At 40.7% G+C, this 16,932-nt stretch overlaps 1 protein-coding gene across 1 annotated transcript in view; it reads left to right on the top strand.

Moving 5' to 3' along the window:
- The window catches only part of OBSCN (obscurin, cytoskeletal calmodulin and titin-interacting RhoGEF), a 192,867-nt gene that overhangs the window by 148,244 nt on the left and 27,691 nt on the right, over positions 1-16,932 (top strand). The window contains exons 81-83 of the mRNA XM_074157645.1: positions 888-993; positions 7,217-7,259; positions 11,072-12,335. Of these exons, the coding sequence (XP_074013746.1) occupies positions 888-993; positions 7,217-7,259; positions 11,072-12,335 (1,413 nt within the window). The remainder of the gene's footprint in view (positions 1-887; positions 994-7,216; positions 7,260-11,071; positions 12,336-16,932) is intronic.

The raw sequence follows: 16,932 nt of genomic DNA, 5'->3' as shown, positions 1-16,932 counted from the left end.
GACCATTCTGATGTGACATTTGTTTCTGGACTGCCTTTAAATTGGAACAGATTCATGTCACTACAGAGAAACTGTCCAAAGCCAAAAGAAAGAAATCGAATATAAATAGAAACCAGTGTAATTCTTGTTTATTTAGCAAGCATGCATGGAACTCGATGGTCTAAAAGGTCCCTTCCAAGCTAGATGATTCTAAATATATAATAAATTAAAATGAATGTGCTATAAAATATTTTCTAAAAATTAGTCATAGCCCATGCATTCATTGTAATGAAGTACTAATAAGCTCTCAAGGCTCAGCAATAAAGACAGTTGACCTTGATTTAGGAAATGGGCATGGGTGAAGCTGACCCATGGTAAGCAACTCAGCTCCCAGCAACTTCATGGTTATTCCACAGAAATGTTTAGGAAGTTTGATATGTTTTAAAGACTCCTACTAGAATTTTTGCCAAATCACATTATCTTGCATTTACCATTACCTAAGATACCAAGTCCCTTGGCTGAGTAAGACTCAGTGGATTAATGGCTGATAAATAAAAAACAAACAAACCGCTTTAATTACCAGTTAAATGGCAATGGCAGGAATCTGTGCTTGTTGGTAGAGACAGAGCTACCTCAGGAGCCAAGTCACAGGCTGGAGAGCAAATTGCAAATAACTTTAAGTTAGTTGATGTGCTGTAACTTGTCTGGGGGAGTCATTTGTGGTAAAGCATCATCACGAACTCCCCTGAGCAGCGATGTGTTCGTACAAACTCTAGCTTGGGTTTGAGGTCACATCTTCACCCACTTCCATTGCCATGTAATTGCAATGAATTTTTCATGTAGTACAGGAAGGTTTTATTACACAAAAATGTCCTACGTTTCATTCGGTACTGCATGATTCTCTCTAGCTGGTGAACAGATTAGGGTCCGCAAAAAGTGGAGCAGAACTTTACCATCACAGTGCTGCAGCCCTGACCCAGGAGAGGAGAGGAGACCAAGCCATTACCATAGAAGGTATGACCTTGAGCAGCTCCGTAAGTACGTTAGTTTAATTACTCTAAAACTATCTGACTGAGGTTCGAACATATTTGCCATCTTATCCATGTTGGTTGTTGGTGTACACGTATCTGTATGTCTATCGAGATGTGCATGGGTATACTGCAGCTCAGCTCTATACCCATCACCATCTGTTGATTTCCAAACCTGGCAAATCAACTGCACCATATAATGCTCATAAATGCATTATATGAAAAAGGAGGAGCAAATGAAGGGTATGTCACACCACCACTAGTGCAAGAAAAATGTTTTTATTCCTGTTGGAATACTCGAAAACGTGTGTCAGTATGGCAGATCATGAGTCATGTATTGCTGAAAAAAAACACCCCAGGGGCCAGTCCGTAAAGCTGCAGACATATTGGGAGTGTTGCTGAAATACCACTGAAGACCACCTGGAGTGACTGAGAAAGCAGAACTGACAGCTCTACATCCTGAGCAGTATCAGTTCACCCATTTTCTAGGACTGTTCAGGTATCACACAGTCACAAAGTCTATTCCTTTGGTTTCTGTGGGTTTCACCTGAATTGGTCAGGTGATATGGACTGAGCTACCTTCTTATCAAAGGGATTTCCACAAGCAGGGTGTTAGATGGGCTTGCTGTAAACCCATCCTAACTGAGCTTAAATCGGTAACTGCATCTGCGTAAGGAACATTTCCTGGCATAGGAAATTGGTTCTTTGTACATCTTAGCAGTGTCCTTGGCTGGCTGAGCACGGGCCAGAGCTGCCTTTCTCAAACACCTCCCAACAGTGGTTCAGGAGATAATAGAGCCAAGGGACCACCTATAATAGATAAGAGATGACTTACTCTTCTGGAGGCCAAGAGAGAGGACTAAGACAGGCACAGACCATTCCATGCCAGTGAAACTTGGTGTCAGAGAGCTATCCCAGATATGGTCACTGGAGACATGGCCAACAAAAAACAGAGGTTTACCAACAGCTGTAGGACTTTCTTTCCTCGTCTTCAGTGTTTTCTCATTGTCTTGTGATAATAACAGGGGTTCAAGTGGGCTTTTGACAGTTTATTTTCAACATCCATTGAAAGCCATCAAATACAAAGACATTCTTACTCAAGAAGCTGCTGGGCAGCAAACAACTGGAGTCTGGAAAAAGTATTCAGAGAAAATGGCACTCCACTCATATTTTTTTCATCATTTTCCATAAGCCTCTGCTGTTGGCCCTTTCTGAGGCAGGATTCTGGTCTGGATGGACCTTTGGGCCAGCCCTCTGTAGACACTAATGTTGTATTATTACATTAAGAGGATTCTGACAGATCAGGCTGTGAAGATCAGTATCCCAGTCTCTGTACTCGCTTGCCTTGGTGTCATGCTCGCTTTCCTTGTAGTCCTTTCCCAGAGGACCATCAAATCATTCAAAATCATTACAGGGAGAACGGTGTTAGCAGTACAGCAATGCTAGAATTGTTTCAGCAGGATAAACCTTGAAGCACTTGAATGCTTTTTCTTTGCTATGTCCTAAAGAGAGAAAAATAAGTTGGATGTAGAGGAACATAAACAAATCACTGTTAGGGTGGCATATCTTGATGAAGTTCCCTTGTACTAAGGCAAAAGATGTTATAAAAACTAACAAGGGCTGTAAAACAGAGGTAGGAGCATTGTTCAGCTCTTGGGGTTGCAAATATACAGCCCCAAAAAATTCAGCCCCAAATTACTCATGTGCTGTTATTCCCGCAGTCATAAATAAAAAAATCTCATGAGCTTGGTTGAAGAAACATAATTGGATTTTGCCCGGAAGCTTCAGAAATGTTATGAAATAGTTTTTGATCCGTGATGTGCAATTGCTTGAACATGGTAATAGGGAAGGAAATAGATTCCTGAGTCATCTTCAGGGAGAAACAGAGAGAGAGCTGCTTCAGGCCAGTGGAGCAAAAAGCAGGCTCATCCATGGAGCAAGAGGATTGTTCTGAGCAGAATCGCATCAGGGATGCATTTGGCAATAATGCAGTTGACCGAGGAGGGAACTCGTTGCTTTCTTGAGAATCAATAACCAGCCTTGATCTACCTATGGAAAAATCAGGTTCATCTGGCAAGGAACTGGAGGACGGATGGATCTCATGAAGGCTTCCTCTTTCCATCCTCGCAATCCTTTCTATTTGTGCAAATGGGATGATTTGTAACTTCACCAAAAGAACAACATTTCTGCCGTGTGGTACTATTAAAACAGAAAATAGATGCTGTGTCTGTTTCCCAGCTCACCTGCATGGTGGGTTTAAGTTTTACCTGATTTATCGTTGGTTCTGTGAAATGACTATTGTCAGAGTCTCCTGACGCACCCAAGGGGCTTTAGTTGTAACTATTTCAGTTTGTATCTCCTGCCTTTTTGTACTGTTTATTATACTGAACCAAACCTTACTGGCACAAATTGGGATACCATTAGTACAGTGGCTTACGAACCCTGACTTGCAGTCAGTGATGGTCCAACACCAGGAGTCTCGAAACCAAACTTCGTCATTAGCTTTAAATTCAGACTATGGGGCTTTGCTGATCCACTGGAAGGACCAAATCCCCAAAGGACGGAAACCACTGGACTAAGGGATCCCATTGTGAGTCCCCACAGCTTGGGCTGCAAGCCTGAAACGCTGAGTTCCACCTCCAGCTTCACCTGCACTGAAGTCAATGGAGAGTTTAATGCTTTAAAAATCCTTTTTCTGTGGCTATCGGAAGAATTTTAGACATATAAAAAAAAAAAAGTGTAACTGAAAGAAGATCCTTCTCTTTGACTTCAAGTTGACTGTCTGCTTTGCACCTTGCTGCTTAAGCTACACGTGGCAGATCTGGGCTGATGTGCTCTGCCATCCCTTTTTAACGTCTTACCATTGAGGTCCATTCATCCCCAGGCTCACTAACTTGTTCATTTTTTTAAAGAAAAACAAAGCCCGGTGTTTTTCAAAGGTGTTGTCTTCTCACCTGGGCAGACAGGTCCAGGACGTACAATGAGATGGTTGATAGTAGGGGAAGGAGTCGGCCACACAGGTGGAGATAAGCAAAGCCATAAAGAAAAACGCTGGGTGCAGCTACAGCCAGGCAAGAGGAGTTTCTTCATAGTCTCACGCAGAACTTTGGGCAAGTTATTTCGTTGCCTTGTTTGGTAATACCCACCTTAGAGGGAAAAGCTAAAAATTGAGGGGCTCAGATTAAAGAATGCTTTAAAATGTAGAGGAGCGTTAGATCTCTTAGTGCTGCCCTTTTACTGAAGAATTAAGGCATAGGAGTTTGTCCCCTGACCTATTTAAAGTTCCCTGGTCAGGGTGATGTTTAGGATATTTATCTTGTTATTTTTATTCCGTTGTCATCGTCGATTACTCTCATTTTTGGGTTGGCCACGTGGTTTTCTGTACAAATTCAAGAGATCACAATCTGCCTTTACAACCATCTCAGTCACCGCAGGAGGGGAGAGTTTTTATTCAGAGAGAGTGCAAAACACTTGCATTTCATTCACACGATTTAGGAAACGGAGTTGTGCCCGGGAATTGCTCATTTTAAGATTGGCTTTAGCAGTTCGTGTCAGATTTGTGCATCCCCTGTAGCAGGTGAATCTCCCAGGAGCAGCAGCAGAGGGGTGAAAGCAGAGCAGGGCTCCTGCGGTTTACGCCAGCAGCAGGAAAAATAGGTTTATGCTTCTGTGTGAGCGGAGAAAGCAGACTTAAAGTTTGTAATAAAGGCCATAAACCAACCTTCATCCATTCAGAGCAACAAGAACTGCCTTATCCTAAGTGTTTCATCAATTGTAAGTCCATGATTTAACGTATTAACCAAAGAGGAGTCTAGTCCTATAGAAGCACTGGCTGATCCTAATGCTTCCAGCTTTTAACCTGCTTATCAGGAGCTCCTGCTTTGCAAAGCTGTGTTCCTAAAACGCTATCGAACAAGTTGAAATGATAAATCCGGTGCTAAAACGGATGCAGAATATTTTCCTCTCGGGGGGGAAAAAAAAAAAAAAAAAAAAAAAAAAAGAAACGAAACCCAAATTCTCTCATCCTACTTTCGTGTGGTTCTATCCTTCGTATGGGGTTGCTGAAATCCTCCCTCACACCTTGATAGCACATATAAAATTGATCTGTCCTGCGCTAAACTGCATCATCAGGACCTATTTACTATATGCCATTTACAGCTTTTTCGTCCCAGGCCTTCTCAACGTTCAAATACATATAGAAATAAATATAGAAATATAGAAATATAGAAATATAGAAATATTGCGGTCGATGCCATTTGGGAGGAACTGCAAAACCAGCAATTAATAGAGTAAACACGAAAGAGACTTCCTCTTACAGACACAGGGAGATTTCATTAAATACATATTTAGTTATCATCTAAATACAGTTGCTGTTAAAATAATTGTATAAAACACCTATGATTAGGTGTATAATCAAATTAATTCCTATTTGCATCAGAACTGATACTCTTGCTGCTTATGGATTAATCTCACGATATTATTCGATGAGGTTTTCTAAAAGTTATGTAAAACTTGCACAATATTCATTTAAGGGTTTAAAAATTCAGTGAAAATTTCTAACCTGGGTGCAGTAAATTGTTCGAGCACTCAGTTCACCTTCCATCATTGTATAATTAAAAAAAAAGTTTTAAATTATTTAAAAAATATTCACTAAGGATAGGTAAACGGCTGTATTGTAATTATGTTCAAGGGTAAACACTTGAAAATAATTTTGCCCTTTACTTACCCAATGTGCTATAATTTCCAAACAGACTTTGTTTAAACCCACCTAATTCTGCAGTAACTCCTTTGATTCTATTGGAAATTATTCCAGATTTTTACATGCATAAAAGAGACGAGACTCTGCAAGGAAAACATAGAGCTCTAGGTCAGATATTAACATCAACCTTTGCACAAAATTCTTTTTCATTACTGTGGGAATTGTTGTTTTACCTAGCGGCAGAAGAGAGCCCTTGGAAGTCAAGTGGAAGGAAAATTAGGTTAAATTAGCTTAAACTATTCCATCTAATATCGTAAATGTATTTTTAATTTTCAGGCAGTGCAGTTTTGAGACGCTATTGAAAACATCAGCACTAATCATAAGTTATTTAACAAATAATACAGACACCACAAGTTCCCTGGGCAAGAACCGTTTGTGATTTTATAGATATACTTTTAAGTTGCAGTTCACTTTCAATTGCACCAACCAAAAATTACCAGAGCTTATTTATTATAGGCTGGCTGGAAGATTGCAAACCAATTGCTGGACAAATTACTTTGAGATTAAATTTAGGGTTTTTTTTAGAAACATTACCAGTTTATTAAATGAAAAGCGGGGCTTGCTGTTGTTTTTTCTAGTTCTCAAGTAGGTTCAACAGTTCAGAGCATGTTCAATTCAGTCTAAATTTTATTCCAGCAGATAGGGTGGGAACCTGCCAAAAAATGTCTATTAGCTCTTCAAATGGTAACTTTCTTATTTTTAAAAATGTCAATTTTAAGAAATATTTGCAAAATCATTAAATCATTTCTTTCGATCTTGATATGCATCAACAGCTTCTAGTTTGTTATGGGGCAAGGGTCAGGAAAAATTGCAAATTTTAGCAAAAAAAGAGATGGAGTAGACACAGGTGTATTATAGGGCTCTCCTGGATTTCCTAGGGTTTGGGAGTTTTTTCATGCTGATTTTCTGTACCGATGATAATGATTTTAGTTTCCATTGTTATCAGCTTGGATTTTGCATCTAGTCCACAAAAGCTTGGAAACTGTTCAGTGTTTGGAGAAACTCTCTTTCTAGTAAGTCAAAACACAGTTTAAAGAATTTCAGCTCTCCAGGATTATCCTGATCAAGGCATTTTCAGGTTTCTCACACCATCACTACCTTATAGGAAAAAAAAAAAAATAAAAAAAAAAAGACCTTGTTTTCTAGCTTTGACCTGCCAAACAAAAATGTCAGAATCTCATGGTAGAATAAAAAGATTTTGCAGTATTATTCTCCACAAAATATTTAATTTCAAAGCCAAATCATTCACTGTTCAGAGAGCACTCTGAATTCTCATTCTTGGTCAGAAACACTAAAGATGATGCTGGAAATAACCACAGAAAGCATGGATGGGATGGTACAGTTGTTTTTTTCACTCCAGTTTATTTTGATTAACTGAGCAAAGTTAATTTAATCATTTCAGCTTTTGCCTTTCTTTAACCCCATGCTGTTCATACTGTTTTCTTTGTAGTCACTGAACAAGAGACTAAAGTGCCCAAGAAAACCATCATCATGTAAGTGCTGATTATTTTTTTTTTTTTTTTTTGGTAACATTTGTGTTTTGCCTTGCTGCCTATGCATGATCCAATAACAAGCTTGTGTTTATTGGCCATGCAAGAGTGTTCATTCCCATCCCACCAGATCTCATGGTATTCTGTGTTATACGAAGTGACCACCCGAAAAAAAGTCTTATTATCCCTTTCAAAAAACAGCAGCACTGGTCTTAGACACAGCCTGGGTTGGTTTTTAATGATATTACATGTGAAAAAAATTCTACTGAATACTGCTAAAGTTGCACAAGAGTTCACAAAGGTAGAGTCTGACTCTCAATGTTGAAAAGAAACCGCCTTTGAGAACTGGCTAATTGAAGAAACATACAAATTTAACAAGAATCTTGTAGTTTACAGTGATTTCTTCTGGCTTTCTACTTTAAATTCTTCAGGAAAGCCTTTTATGATGAAGAGGAGAGAGGAGATGTGCACTTTTATCCCCTTTCGTCCCTATATTTCTAATATGAAATTTTGTTCTGATAATGACTTGGTCTTTTTAGATTCTTTAAGCCTGGTTTATATTGGGTGCCTACAACATATAAAGATTAATTGCAGCAAAAAGCGGTACTTTCTCAGTCATATGTAGACCAGAAGAGCATCACCCATTAAAATCTTAATGCATCTTCTTGTTTTTAAGTATCATAAACAAATACACGATAAAATTGTTTCACGTGCTAGAAGGGGGCATTGTCCTTCTATGGTAGGCCTTCAGAGCACCTCCAAGCTATTAAAATCATGTCCTAATGATAGTAGGTGACTCTACAATGGATATTTTGGGGCAACGCATTCCCTCAAGAGTTGTTTTGTTGCTAAAATCAGTCCTTGACTTGGACATGATACTAAAATTGACTTCTTTTACTTCTCTTAGATGGTGAGGAGGAAGTGTGAAATTACAATTAAAATACGGTTAAGAGTTGCTTACCTTTTATCTCTTTTATTGTTCTCTATGATGACTGTTTCTTATAATCCATGCATTTAGCCCGTTTGGAACCAGTGGCTTATAAGAAGACATGTCCCCCCTTCCTAGCAGCTTCCACCTCGAATACGCGAAGAGCAGACAGGAGAGGCACGAAGGGGTTCTGCCTTCTCCCCTCTCTCTTGCACATCAGTTCAGTTAACATCTCCAGTCATTAGACGTTTTTACTCCATAAAGACCAAAAAATGAAGCTATTTCTGCTTATATCATCTCAAGGACCAGGGTTCAGATACCAGTGGAGTAGCTAAACAGAGACGTATTTTTTTATATCATGTTCGAAAACATCCTGAGAAAGTCCTGAGCAGGAAGGAATCACTGAGAGCCAGACCATGTCTAAAGCTTAGTAAATCCCATCTTTCTACACGTCTGTGCCTGTAAATCACCTGGAGGGATGCTTTTATTTCACATCTCTCCTTAGGCAGCTAATTGTCCTCCTTAACCCTTTATGATTTCAAATCACAAGCAGAAGAATTAATATCGGATGATTAAATAGTACTAAACTAATACAGAATACCACCAGTTAAACTTATTTCTAAATTTCTCACATGTAAACTCCATAGACTGTTACTTTGGACAGCTCAGGAAGTGATTCTTAAATTATGGGTTCCAGCCCCAAAGGAGGTTGGTACGTTTATGAGTGCCATCTCAGAACAACAGAAATTCCCCTCCTTTTGCTAGTGGATGCAGTCACAAAATTAGAGTGGACCTCAGCTGGAACTGGGTAAAGTTTGGGAACAACCCTCTAAAGGCACATTCCAGCTTGCCTTAATGTGTAGCGAGCTGAGGAACAGAAGCAGTTTCAAAACTAGGAACAGTAGTTTCAAAATTACTAGTAAAAAATAACAGATAATTTAGAGATGAGATTGAACAATGTCTATATCTGCAAGTCTCAGACCCAAAAGTAAGCATTTTAACCTTGAAATGTAGAGCAAAGTCTAGTGCAAGCACACATGGATTCATTCTCATCTTTATCTAAAATGATTTAGTTTTGTGTAATTCAGAAAGGCACCACAGCCATTATGAAGGCTCTGTATACATCTTAAAGCTCTATAGTAAAATTACTGAAAACTTGGGGGAAAGAGCAAAGCAGTGGAAACAAGCAGTAGAAAAGAGGGTGCTCTAGAAGAAAAGAAATGTCACTGTAACTCATCCTGTCCTGGACTTCCCGGCATCCTCAAAGGGAGAGATTGATGGTAGGAAGAAATCTGATCTCCATGGGAGAAGGCAATGCCAGTCTCCAAAGATGAGACCAATAGGTGAGAAAGGCTACAAGATATCTAAGAGGATTAGTCTTCCATGACGGTCAGAGAAACTCAACAGGAGAAACAGGCTCTCCTTTTCCAAGGACTCGTTCCACCCTTCTCTGTATCTCAGCACAAGAGCCAGAGCAGAGACAGCTGGAGAGCAGAGGTGGTGACTTTCAGCCCTACGTGGCTGTGACTAGAGGCTGGTGAAGAGAGAGAAATGAAAAAGCTTATCTTGATTCGTAATAATTTCTCCTCACTTTAGGCCACTGTCTTTACCCTTCAGTTAGTTCTTTTTTTCGTCCCATTGCTTGGAGGTAGGACAGAACCTCAATACAGGCACAAAATCAGCTTTGCCTGTTAGCTCCACTGAACCGGCTACCTCCCTTGTAGACCATCAGCTTCCTTGTGCTTGCAAAGACAACACTGTCTTTATCTTCAAGTTTCTCCATGTAAAAAATGCTAGTGAAAAATCTGCAGGAAAAAATTTCCATGTTAAACATACAAATTTAAGAGCATTGAAGTCTGGATTTAGGTGTTCCTGTCCCCAGATGTTAAAGCTATTTGATCCAATTTCATCTGTAGCTCATTTAAAGCCAAAGTTTGTCCTGGAATGGGAGCCAAGGACTGTTTAGACTCAAGCTGTGTATCCATACAGGAACGCTGAGAAGTCCTAATTGCTTTGGATACATCAAAAAATCTAAAGTAAGGCCAGCAGAAATATAGTGAGAAATTATAATCGTGCATCCCAGATTGATCTGCTACTCCTATGTTAATTGGCGGTTGTAGGATCAGGCTGTGTCTGCAATAACGCTGTTATGAAGAGTAAAAATCAGTACATCTTGGCACAGATGACTTCTTCAGGAAGTTCTGACTTTCTTTTCCCGGTCTCCAAATGCTTAGTGCCCTTTTAATGTAACTGTTCTGCACGTGATAATGCAGATCTTGGGTCTCAAAAGAGTCTTTGATGAGCAAAATAGAGATAAGACACTTGATTAAAAAAGAAGAAACTGCTGACCCTATTGGGATAAAGGGTGTTTTGCCATTGAGTTTGATGAGGCCAGGATTTGAGCCAAAGACACTCAGGAAAAGGTTAAACTCCTTGAGTGTTTAACATTTTTGGGGTGAAACTGCTATATGGGTCCTAAGTAGCATAGTAGGCAGTCAGCACAAGACCATGGAATACAGCAGTATCCAGAAGAACGTTTCTCAGCTGGACATACTCGTTGTGTGTTCATGCACTCAAGGAGGTTAATGGAGCAGACCTCCTGGGGGGATGCTCCTAAGATCCTCCTGGGGGGATGCTCCTAGGATCTACCTTGGGGAAAGGGCATTGAGGTTTTCCCTGGGTCAGAAAGTAAGCAGAGATGGGCATGTGGGTGTGTGCGTTGCGTGTGTACCCCTTCCAAAATGACACGCTTCACCAAAAGCTGGAGTGCTCACAAAACTAACCCCACTGTAGCGCCTTGACAGTCAATGGCATGTGCTGATGGAGTGTGGCTCCCCGAAAATTCTCGTCTTCCTGCCAACTCCGTGTCAACCCTTTCTGTCATCAGAGAGGAAACGATAACCACTGTGGTGAAGAGCCCGAGACAAAGGGGAAGGGTTTCTCCTGCACGCTCTTCTTCAGGTCATTCGCCTTCCCGCTCCCCAAGAGCGGAGCCAACTCCAGAGCCGGTTTATGTCTCAAAGATCAGGCAGCCCATCCACAGGTATGAGCAGGAGGCAGCATCGAAGTCTGCCGTTCCAATGCTTTTTGTCACGGAACCAGAGGACAGGCAAGGAGCAGCAGCGAGAGATGTTGTCATAGAGACCAAGGTGGAAGAGAAAAAGCCCAAATGGGTTGAAGTGGAAGAAATAATTGAATTCAAGGTGAAAAAATCACCAAAGCCTACAAGGAAAAGAGGATCTTCCCCAGCAAAACAAGAAAAAGATGAGTCAGGGGTGTTAACATTCACTTTTCCCAGCTCAAGGCCTCGGCGTTCCCCAGAAGATGATCCAAACACAAACAACTCCAACAATAAATTGGTGGAACAGTCAAAATCTATGCCTAATGACAGTCTCTCCGAGGCTGATATCCAGCCCTTGGTCTATGCAACTGAACAGGAAGGACCTCAAGTCAGCAACGAAGACAGAAGCTCCCCGTGTGGGTCTGAACAACTAGGCAATAATTCATTTATGGCTTATGGAACCGAAGAAAAGAGCTTCCCACAGGAAATGAGTGCTCACTACGGGTCAGACGTTGCTTCCCCACTGCTTGCCTGCGGGGGCGAGCCTTTGATCTTCAGTTTTGAGACAGCTGCTGCAGACCAGCAGGAGCTACTGTTCCCACCAGCAAGTCCAGAGGTTACAGAGGAGGCAGATGACTTAGACATATCTTGGCCTGTTGAGGAGGGGATACCTGAAGTAATACCTGAAGTACTTCCAGAAGAGGATAATGTCGTTATAGTTGATGAACCAGAGGAACTACAGACAGATGATGACCTTAGCACCCGGGACCGCAAAATCTTAACCCACAATGGCAAAGTATTAACTTTGGAGGATCTTGAAGATTATGTTCCTGAAGAAGGTGAGACCTACGGGTGTGATGATCAGAACCATACGGCAGACAAACCCTGTGAGATCTCCGTGCTCCAGACAGAGATCAACGAGCCAATGATTGGGAAGCCGGTGCTGCTGAACCTGGGGAGACCTGTGATTTCCGAGCCCAGGCAAAGGTTTTTCAGCCAGTTTGAGGAGCACGTTCCTGGGAGCATGTTCATGTCAGCATCTAGAGTAACCGGTGTGCAGTCTTTAGGTCCCTCAAACATCTCCTTCCATGTGAGTGACACCTGTATGGGCATGACACCTGGAGTGCATGCAGCAGCAGCAGCAGCAGCTTCTCCTGGTCCCTCCTTCACAGTGAAACCGTCTTTCTGCACCGAAGTCCAGCTCTCAGCAGACAATGGACAGTCAAGCTTTAAAACTGAAGTTTCCACGAGAACCCTCAGCTATGGGACTGTTGGCGAGCCTGTTACCTTGCACATCAGCACAGAAGACCTCTCCCAAAGCTGAGCAGATGCAAGCATAATTTTCAACACAAAAGAAAGCAGCGTTTTTGAAAAAAAAACTAATCGAAATTGTTGTAGGTGAGGGGAATTGGTGGTAAAGATTACAAGGTAACATGTACGAGGGAATACCTTTGAGGAAAATATATTTAAATGTATTTAAATATGATATGTCAAGCTCTTCCAGTCTTAAAGGGAACACGTCTGTCAGAACAGTTTGTAATTTAAAAAGCTTTGATTGAGGTGAACATATATCATTCCATAGGGGAGCGGTGATGGTAGGTTTAGGTAAAGCCTGATTCTCCTGCCTATGACAGAAATATAAATGAATAAGTGCATTTTTGTCCGTGAACTTAAAAATTACTTTAAGTGCCAATTTGTAAATTATGGTGTGGCAAGAAGGTGAAAGTACCTAAGCTTTTCAGCATCCTTCGGCAGCCCAGGGTAGGAGGACTGTTTCCAGCTAAAGTAGTCTCCTGTCCCTGTGTGCGCCCCAAGGTCATGAAGCTTCACACTGCTTTGACTCTGCCGTACGCTTCTGACACCAATTAGCTCTATCAAAAATTCTTCATAAACCTTTCAACATGCACAGTCTGGTTACATTATTTTAAACTTCTGCCACAGAATGAAACGCGTAGAAAATATTGCATTTACTAGGGTTGTTCAGACCCTTTGGTTGAAATCCTGATTTGACTAAAGTCAATGGTGAAAGACCCACTGACTTGAGGAAGCAAGGATTTCATTGTTCTCTTCTGCTTTAAGTAAAAAAAGAGAATCCTTTTTAAATTACTGCTATTTTCAAGTCCACTTCCTAGATGTCTAAAGATGTAGGTTTCATTATTCTGCATTCTAGTGTAGTGGATCTATAAACTATATCCTTTAAAATATAGATTTACCTAATGTGCAGCAAAAGATTAACGTGCTGCACAAAATGACTTCTATATCTATAATAAAATGCTAATATGTATAAAGGACCACAAATGTGGTCTTTGTCAACAAATATTGCTGGAAGAATATTTGCTCTCCTGTACGTGCCAGTGGTGAAACGTTACTGTTAACGGATTGATGGATGATCTCTCCTATATGTGGTAAGAGGAATTCACCACTGAGCTACGGTGAAGTAGCAGGAGCACAAAGACAGTTTTAAAAAAAATAAAAAAGAAAGGAAAGAGATATTTACCATAAATACATTGGGCTGCTTGGAAGCGCTGCCAGTTGCAATCGCATCGTATTACTGTAACCATGTTCGTGGAGGTGTCTTGTAGAGGTATTGCCTTTTGTTGAGTTGCTCTGGAGCTTTGCAGCTCAGTGGGAGCGCTGATTGCCCGGGGAAGGCTAAGAGGCCGTGAGCATGGCCCATTCCTGTTGCACAGATCTTCCTCAAGTTGCTCAACCCTGGACAGAAATGAGCTCACAGGCCCAAAATATTGGTCCCGGTTGAAGTCAGCTGGAGTTTGTCATTGATCTCAGTAGGACCAACACTGGCCCTCTCTATTGTAGACAGAGATGTGGGGTGAAAAGTCCCAACACCTTGTCCCAGCTGAGTTGTGTAGCGCCGTCACTATAGAAAATGCTATCATTTAGATGGTGCAGGGAAACCAGAAATGCTGAATTTCTAACTAGCACGAAGAGAGAGGATTGAGTGAGTTTTTGCCTTGGAAATGTTGACGTGTGATGTTGCCTCAGTGTTTCCCAGCTAGGTAAAATTGTGAAGCTTTCTCTGGAGTTCTCTGGGCAGTATTCCCGCTAAGAGGGAGTGAGTTCACAAAAGGTACGCGTAGAAAAGAATACTTTATTTTCTTTTCCTTCTGTGGCTGCACCTTTGATCGTGTACTGACTAAAATGAACGTAGCGATTTCACAGCCTTTTATTTTCAATATCCAAACAGGGCGTTATGTGTAATATCCTGTGCACTACCCTCATGATATAGGATGCTTTTCCAGTGATTACATGTGATGAAAGAAATCAAGCCTCTTTTATGTCACTCTTCCATTTTTTATAACATCTCCTTGGTTTTTACTGTTTGTTTTATAATTGAGCAATACAATGGATATATATTAGTGCTTTTTTCATATATTGCACTGTACATTGGAAAGTAACAAACATATAACAGAGAAATACTTTCAAAACTGAAAATATTTCTTTTTTTATTGGGCCTGATTCTGATCTCAGTTATTCCGGTATCAATCTAGAATAATTCCACAGAAGGAAGTGGATTTGATTCGGATTTACAAAGATACTGCTGAGAAAAGAATTTGCCCTATGATAGTCTTCAGAAATATAATATTAATCAAAAAGATAATAAAGATGTGTAAAGGATCATGGAGGTCTCCTCCTGTTGTGGATGATGCTCAGGTTGGAGCTGCAGGATGCAGCTGAAAGGTTGCAGTTCAGATAGTCACAGAAGAAATAACTATAATTCGATTCATTAGCCCAAAGCAATTAACATCTGTTTACATTTTCGTTTGAAATTTAAGCAAAAGAGAATAAATTGAAAGGAATTTTAAAAATCCTATGCAGGACTGTTCAAAAAGTGAAAGGTTTATGAAAAGTTCATTACATATACTTTCAAAATGTTTTCCTAGAGGTTAAAAATTATGCTTGTAAGTGATTAAAGTATGTAGATAACTAATGAGATGTGTGGGGGTTTATTTCCTGTAGATGAAATCATACAGCTGTATTAAAAATTTTAATACAAGGAATGTTTTACTAAGATTCCTGCAGGTGAATGGGTATTAATAAAGTGGAAATTTCAGTTTGCTTGAGATATAAAAAGAAAAAAAAAGGCCACCAAAAAAAAAACCAAATAAAAAAATATCAAATGCAAGATATGCTGTTAGATGCTGAGTTTATATCAATAAATGTCTTGCATCTGCTGTCACTGAACTCACTGGGTTTCTGTGTTCTTCTCTGTTCACGGCACTCAATAGTCCATCAGCTCAGCCACTTTTCCCATTGACTTCAGCAGGAGCTGGGTTCCAACCCAAGAACACAGCTCCAGCTCAGCTTCTTCTGGACACCTTCAGAAATGTTGCAGTGAAAGAACCTGTCTTTAGGGAAACTTCCAGATTTAGGTGTCAATCATTTTGAACAATGCTCGTTCTCTTGGGTCCTTCTTTCAGGCTGAATTGAAACCTCAAAATGCACATCAGTCTTGAGTTCCTTGTTATTGGCTGAAGGACACGTGGGGTGGAAATGTTCATGGTTAAGATTTTTAGAACTGGGAAATGGGCTGTTCATCAGAGTTGTGTCCTCACTGTGGCATTAGTTTGAGGTACCTCAGCTAACACTGAAGTTCCTCATAGTGTGTAACATCCCTAAACAGGATGGAAACAGGGAGGAAAGTGGTGGTATTAGCAGCAAGGGGGAGAACTATGGTTATGTATGAACTTTGTGTATATATATATGTGTGCGTGTGTGTATATATATATGTATTTATATATAAAAAACCCCTGTGAATATATTTTCTCATTGAGAGATACAAAGTGCGTTTCATGCCTTTCTAAGCAGTGCAGTTGTTGGCAGCTGCCCAGCTCGTAGGACAGCACCAGTTGGTGCCAATCACAACAGGAACACCAGGGAATCAAAATATCTATCTAAAGAGATATTTAAAGATCTTCCACCCAGCCCAGTGCTGGTGAACACTGATGGGAAGTCTGGGACAGCCTCTGAGCAGGACTTGCTTTTTCCATCAACAAGCCCAGAACTGAAACATTTCATAACAGCTACGCTCATGGGGAGGACAATGAAAACAAAAATCAAGTGAGACTTCTTCAAAGGGGACTGACCCAACTGTAGCCTTCAGCTTTACCTGCTAAGGTCTATCGTGGGAATTGACTTCCTTAAGGCCAGAAAAGGAGCAGAATCAAAACAGCTACAGGCCATGCTCCTGTGTCAATGACATTAAGCCAGTCAGAGGTGTTTGTGTGCAAATGCTCTTATTTTTCCTTGAACCACATGATGGTTCGAGTTTGCACTCTTGTTGGCAAGTCATCACGTCATGGGCGTGATGAATTGTATTAATCTGGCATGCATTTTGTCTGCCTTTATGGTTACTTGAGGGTTTCCATAGATAATGTCTGTCCTTTTGTTATGCCTCTTCAAGATTTGTGGAAGTACACCTTCAGGCAGGAGATTGGATGACACGAGCTCCTACAATCCCATCCTAGCCTAGCTTCTTTTACCCATGCTGACTGGGGATGAGACCATGGTATTTATCTCCTGGGTGGCTGTTCTGTAAAGATGTATGCTTGAAAATCCGTTTTTATGTCTGGAAAGCTTTTGTCTTCTCTCTGCCTCCAAGACAGTGAGTTTCTTGACGTAGGAGTTATATCTTCCTCTGTATAATGCTTCCCTATACACAACTGCTG

Source organism: Numenius arquata, chromosome 12, assembly GCF_964106895.1.
Source record: "Numenius arquata chromosome 12, bNumArq3.hap1.1, whole genome shotgun sequence".
Taxonomy (NCBI): Eukaryota; Metazoa; Chordata; class Aves; order Charadriiformes; family Scolopacidae; genus Numenius; species Numenius arquata.
This window is presented reverse-complemented; position numbering and strand designations above follow the sequence as displayed.